This window comes from Carlito syrichta, unplaced genomic scaffold (genome assembly GCF_000164805.1).
Source record: "Carlito syrichta isolate Samal-C Ts95f unplaced genomic scaffold, Tarsius_syrichta-2.0.1 Scaffold302991, whole genome shotgun sequence".
Taxonomy (NCBI): domain Eukaryota; kingdom Metazoa; phylum Chordata; class Mammalia; order Primates; family Tarsiidae; genus Carlito; species Carlito syrichta.
The window spans coordinates 284,068-290,780 of NW_007247087.1; the positions used below are offsets into that span (position 1 = coordinate 284,068).

Here is a 6,713-nt window from a genome sequence, read left to right on the forward strand (position 1 = left end):
GGAACATTGGCATTACTGAGAGGCTTGGTGGTGCCTGTCCTTCCTAGACTAGGCTCACAGGAGGAGATGCCATCATGGACCTGAACTCCATAGGGTCAATGGGGCTGAGAGGATTCCAGAAGAGCAGAGGGTGGGTGGAAGCACTGAGCTGTTTGAGACACGATGAGCATATTCAGTGGGCCAGACAGCAAATTCTGAACAGAACAAGAGGCAAGATCAAGAGACAAGATCTAGAGATAAGAGGGGTGACCCAGGGGTTCTTTCCCCTATCTGGAACCACAATAGAATTGGATACGCTTGGTGGTTGACACAATTCTCATATTGATTTTTGGCCTAGGAGATAAAAGTGATGATACAGGGGAGGTCCAGATGGAAGCCTCTGAAACTGCCCTTCTGCTGTGGCCAAGATAGTAAACCCAAGACAGTATTACATTTGGCAAGAAATAAAGGAGATGAGTATTACATTTGGCAAGAAATAAAGGAGATGAGTGCCACCCTCCAAGACTTAAAGGACACAGGCGATGGTCCCATCATATCAGCCTTAAATTTGCCGATGCCAATGGGCTCATGAGGCTTAACCAAGGAGTAGCCAAATTTCAGCTTCCATACCAGCAGTGATAAGTTTACCGGAGTGGGAGAACACAACCTGGTGCCTTGTGTGTGACTGTTCATTTCACAAATGTATCCTTTCCAATCCCTGTCAGGAAGGAGGAACAGAGGCAATGAGCATTCACTTGGCATGGACATCAGTATACTTTCAGAGTCTTGTTCTAGGACTGTGTTAATTATATTTTTCTGATAGAGTAGTCCCAAGAAACCTGGATCACCCAAGAGTTGGAAAAGACACTAAGAACACAAAATAAAACAATATAAAAGGCTTCCCAAATATAGAACCAAACCCACACATAGGAAACACATAAGAGAAATAGGAATAATTCATTCAGGGAGAAGATGAGAAGGGAGCAGGTGACAGAGAAAGAGGGAGGGGATCAACTGAAGGAAGAGGGAAGAGATTGGGAGAGTCACCTTGGAGGCGAGTGGAGTAAGTGGGCTCCGTGCAGCGAGGGGGCCAACAGCCAACAGCCAGGAAAGTATGCAGGGATGAGGAGAAGCAAGAGGACAAGGTAAGGCCGAAGAACAGAGGCAGCTTCTCCTTCCCGTCAGTCCTCACCAAAGGCCTCAGCTTCAGGGGGACTCAGGACCTCAGAGGAAGTTCAAGGAGAGGGGCAGCGGGTCAGGCTCAGGGAGGGACGCCAGCCCAGGGCCTGAAGGGCGGCTTGAGCTGCCCTGCACTGGGGCCTCCTGGATGGAGCCCGACTCAGCTGTTTCTCCTGCTGAGCCTGGGTGTGAGCCCTGAGCTGCCTCCTTCCCCAAGTGCCAGCCAGCGCGTCTCCCTCACTGGATCTCTTCTCCCCCACTTGCTGTTGCCAGGTTTGCCCTCTCCTTCTGGTCACAGTTCTCATGGCTTCTCCATTCCTAAAGTCCTACTTGTCCCCCACCCGCCCAGATCCTGTGTTTACACCCCATGCAAACCTGAGCAGCAGGGATCCTTTTTCTTTCTCCACATGCACTCAAGTTTTGACACAGCTTGCATCACATGTTGTGACTCAGTCTTCAAAGAATAACGTCTTTTTCTCCTAATATGTAAAACAGGGAAGTAGCTGCAGACATAATAGAAAGTGAATGAGAGAAACTCAAAGGAATTCAAGCACGTTTGGGGTGTTCACTTCTGAGCTCGGTTTCAAGTCCTGAAGGGCGTTGGGCACCTGTGATCACCAAAAAGAGGAGAGGAAACAGGAACATGTGGCTGTCCCCCGTTCTGCTCCTTCTCATCCTCCTTGGTGAGTACAGCTGGAGCTTGAAGACATTGGGATGACAGAGGCTGGGTAGGGGGCAGAGAGGGTCTGCCCTGGGGGAAGGAGACAAGTCAGAGAGAACAGCAGGGCCAATTCATTCATCTGTGCACATATTCATTAGGTAACAACCAAGTTTTTGTTATCTGACAAGTTCTATATTAGGTGCTGTGGACCAATGAATGAGTGAATGGATGAACTAGAGAATAAGTTCATTCCTGACAAATTTTTAAGGACCACAGATACTTGGGTTACAGCTCAGACCCACTCAATGATGGCAAGACTCTGGCATCTGGATAGTTGAAAAACCTTCACAGCTGGTCTTGACTTGTAGACACAGCTGAGAACCTTCCTCTAAGGAGCTCAGAGCACAAGAAGGAAGCCAGCTTGTGAGATAAGTATGTAGTAACTCTCTGGAGTCTTGCTCAGCCCTACAAATTGGCTTGCATGAATTTCTGCTCTAGACGAGCCTAGGACCATACCATCGCCCAGTGTAGTAAGTGCAACCACTGAGACAGGTACAGAGTGGTGTCACCCAGGACGGGTGAGAAGGTCTCTATTTCTGGACCCAACATCAAGTACTTAAGGAGCAGCTGGTGCTTGATGCTCAGAAAAGACAGAAACTAGGAAGTAACACCATGAGGTCTCCCCCAGCAGTGCTCCCACTCATTCTCCCAGGTGAGTGCCACAGGCACTTTGAGAAACAAGAACCACAGGGCTTGGGACCAAAGGCAGAGTCTGTCTCCTGGGAAGGAAGTTTTTGAGGGAAACGAAATGACCACTTTTATTCATCCATTGACTCATCAAACATGTAGAAGAAAAAACTCTGATAAGAAGATTTGCATGCAGAAAGCTTACTGGGAAGACCCACATGTTGTTATTGTCTCAGTTTGGAAACTGAAATGCATAAAAGGGGATACATATGTGTTTGAGTCAGTTTGGGTTATCACAAAAATGCCATTGTCTGGGTGGCTTATGCAACATTTACATTGCACAGTTCTGGAGGCTGGGACGTCTGAGATCAAGTTGCTGGCAGATTTGGTGTCTGGGGAGGGCTCTCTTCTGGGCTTGTAGTCTGCTGCCTTCTTGTTGAGTCTTTATGTAAACTCTTCTTTGTGTACACTTTGGGAAGGGGGAGAGAGACTGTGAGAGAGAGCTCTAGTGTCCCTTATAAGGGCACTAATCCCGTTATGAAGTCGCCACACTCATCTAACGTTTTCACCCCCCAAAGGCCCCTGTTCTAAATACCATCACATTGGGCATTAGAACTTCCTCATATGAATCTTGGGGTGATGCTGGATTGATAAAGGGTGGACAGATGAGTTCATCTGTTGTCAATTTGACGTCTCTACCACCCTCTCTAAGGACTCTTCGGCATCACAGAGGAAAACCCAGGGATCTTATTTCCCCAAATCACCTTCTCTCTATGAATTGGAGTTTATCAATAGAAGCATTTGCCAGAGATTTGGGAGGCAGATTTGGGAGGCAGAAAAGCAGCCATAATTCTCTACAGACAGCTGAAGCATGCCTGGACAATTCAAGATTCAGGGTGGCTTCCTGGCAAGTTCTTGGGATCGCTCACTTTTTTGATGTAGAATGAGGTAGTTGGTGGGACTTTCTCAGAGATCTTTCCAAATTTCAGCAGCTTCTAGTGGGTGCTTGAGGAAACCCATACTGCAACTTCTGACTCAGCAGTGTCAACTTCCCCGGCCACTGGCAACTGCCCAGCACCCCATGCAGTGCTGTCACTCTGGCCATCTCCCCCTTCGGGAAAAGTTAGCAACCAGGTGAACTGCTTAAAGTTCTGGTCACTGGGGGAATTCTGCTCCCACCCCACCCCATACTTTAGGTTTTTCAATCTTGGCACCATTGACACTTGGAGACAGAATATACTTAATTGCAAAGTGGGGATTGGGGCGGTCCTATGCATTGCAGGGTGTTTAGCAGCACCTCAGGCCTCTGCCGAACAGATACCAATTGTACCCCCCATCCTGCTTGATAATAAAAAATGCCTCCAGACACCGTCCAGTGCCCTCTGGGGAGCAACATTTCCCCACTTTCTGTGTAACATGGATCTCCGAGCACATGGAGAGCAGTGGGCATCACTGCTGTGGTTGATTTCAAAGTTGTTCATCTAGGTGGTTTACTAAGCAGAACCACCAGAAACATGGGAACCACCTGGAACAGTTTAGAGTCAAGGCAGCAGTCATTCTTCTGTGGAAATGGGTCTTCTGCTATTTCCTCCCACCAGGAGATTATAACAGAAAGACGGTTGCCAAAGGACATTCTTTGAAATATAAAGATTTCTTGGCCATTGGGAGGGAGAGGGGTCATCTGTTGGAGGCTATTTTTGCTCAGTATCAACATTTTTGTTCTTTAGAGATGTGCAGCTGTTCTTCAGTGACTTTCCTGGTGGCCTTGACCCAGGGGAGTTTTGAAGGACAAAGATTTGTCTTGTGGAAGATGTATTTCTTCCTTGACTACTATGAGGCACTTGCATTGGGGAGCTCTTCCCAGTGCCGGAGGCTGTGGCCCTGCCCTCGGGGTGGAAGGTGACAGGTACGTGGATTTGTGTTTTCCAGGCTACTCCACAGCCAGTGGTCAAATTACTGGTCCAGTGACTGTAAGCGGCTCAGAGCAGGGCTCATTGACTGTGACATGCCACTATGACCCATATTGGACGACCCACAAGAAGTGGTGGTGTCGAGGAGCTGATTGGGGTAGCTGCGTGATCCTTGTTATGACCACTGGATCAAACCAGAAGGTGAAGAAAGACCGGGTGTCCATCAGGGACTATCAGAAAAAACTCACATTTACAGTGACCATGGAGAATCTCAGGCGAGACGATGCTGACACTTACTGGTGTGGGATTGAGAAAGATGGACCTGACCATCGGGTCAAAGTTGAAGTGACCATCGTCTCGGGTAAGAGGGTATATGGGAGTCTCTCAGGGCTGGCTCTATCTTGGTCCCTGAGGTACCACCCGAGTGAATTGACCGTCACTCAGAGTTTCTGTCACAAGGGGTGGCTGAGTCCTAAGATCTTGCTGTGGTTTGAATTTGTGTCTCCTCCAAATCTCATGTTGAAACTTAATCCCCAGTGTGGCAGTAGTAAGAGATGAGGCCTTTAAGAAATGCGAGACCTCATCTCTCCAATAAATCAAAAATCAGCCAGGCGTGGTAGCGCATGCCTGTAATTCCGGCTACTCGGAAGGCTGAGGCGGAAGGATCGCTGGAGCCCAGCCCGTCGAGGCTGTGGTGGCCGGGAGCGGCCACTGCACTCCAGTCTGGGCGACTGAGTGAGACTCCAACTCAAAAAAAAAAAAAAGAAATGAATGGGTCATGAGTGGTTTGCTCTCACGAATAGATTCATCCATTCAAGAATTAGGCGATTAGTTGGCTTTCATGGGAGTGGGACTTTGGCTTTACAAGAAGAGGAAGTGAGAAACTTATTTTTACCGGCAAATGCCCTGTGGTTCTCATGTGACCTGGGTCTAGCTTATGCCTGCCTGACCATGGCTCTGGCGCTAGGAGCCCTGCTTTGTGGTCTCTCCAGAAACTCAGGGAAAACCTATCCCTGGTTCTTCAGATGGAAGGTGCAGGTTCATACACCACCACAATAGGAAACAAGCTCAAAGACATTACTTACAGATCCTAGGCTGGGAGGACACCGTGAATCAGGAGGGCAGTCCTCTGCCACTGGGTCACTTGAGTCAAGAATGAAGACTGAGAGAAAGCTTGGCCACTAGTGGTATATATAAGGGAAAGGGGTGTGGCTCACTTTAGGTTAATGAGCAAATGTCTAAATGATGTGTTTAAAGGAGCTTGTGGGAAAGCAGGGCGTTCAGTCTGCTAGTGGGGAAAGATGCCCCTAAATTCTTCTCTCTGGCCACTGGCTTCGGTCATTTGGATGTGGTGTTTTATTTCTAATGCCTACACAGCAAACTTTGCTGTGTGGTTCCCATTACACAGACTTATTGAATTTAAGAGGCATTGCTTAGAATATGAGGAGATCAAGAAGGTTAGAGTTCACAGGATAAAGTACCAGAAAAAAGACAGTTGAAAAAAGTGAGAATCCCATATGTCTGCAGGGAGGCTCCCCAAAAGCATTCAACAGAGTACTGACCAGTGCATGTATATGAAAGAAATACTGAAGGCTGGGCATTGTATGACAACCCTCCTGTACTCTTCACAGCTCTGAACACTACTCTTTGACAAATTCTAACCTCATTCAAAGAAAAGTTATCATCTAAAGTTACCAGCATCTGTTTATAGCTGATGCAATCAAAGAGAGAAAATGAACATAAGCAAATAGCAGCTGAAGAATCCATCTCATGAGAAGAAATGCTCAAGGAAACAGAGGAAGAGTTCAGACAAATATTTAGGCACAATCTCAGAGAAATTCAGTCAACATGAGCTCTCCAAAAAAAGGGGAGGAGGCTAAGAAAAGAGATATAATAATTCAAAAAAATCACACAAAATAGAAATTGGAGAAAAAAATGAGCACAGGGAGCCCAGAATGTAAGTGGGAGAGAATAATAATCATCATCATAACAACTTTATTGAGAGGATACATATATTCACATAAATATTTGAAAATTATAGAAAGAAAAAGGGGTGTGTGGTTACTTAATTATGAGTGAATGGAGCGAGGGGCACACCTCATCACGAGGATACCTGCATAATCAACGTTTGTATACCTAACCCTCAATTGTATGTAGCACACATCTTTATAATAAAAAAAAGTGAATGGGAGGAAGTGAAACATGAAGGCTGAGTGTCCTGGGCTTGCTGTCGAACTGAAGCGGAAGAGGAAAGGGCAAAAACCGGGTGAAGCTCAAGAACGGGTGATGGTGGCTCT

General features: G+C 47.0%; 1 protein-coding gene across 1 annotated transcript; it reads left to right on the forward strand.

Annotated features, from left to right (window-relative positions):
• Positions 1 to 1,801: 1,801 nt before the first annotated feature.
• LOC103259742 (CMRF35-like molecule 4) lies at positions 1,802 to 4,777 on the forward strand (the record flags this gene model as incomplete). Its single annotated transcript, XM_008057400.1, has 2 exons — positions 1,802 to 1,841; positions 4,436 to 4,777. Coding segments are annotated over exons 1-2 (382 nt in total), but the record flags the coding sequence as incomplete, so codon positions are not given.
• Between the last annotated feature and the right edge of the window lie 1,936 nt (positions 4,778 to 6,713).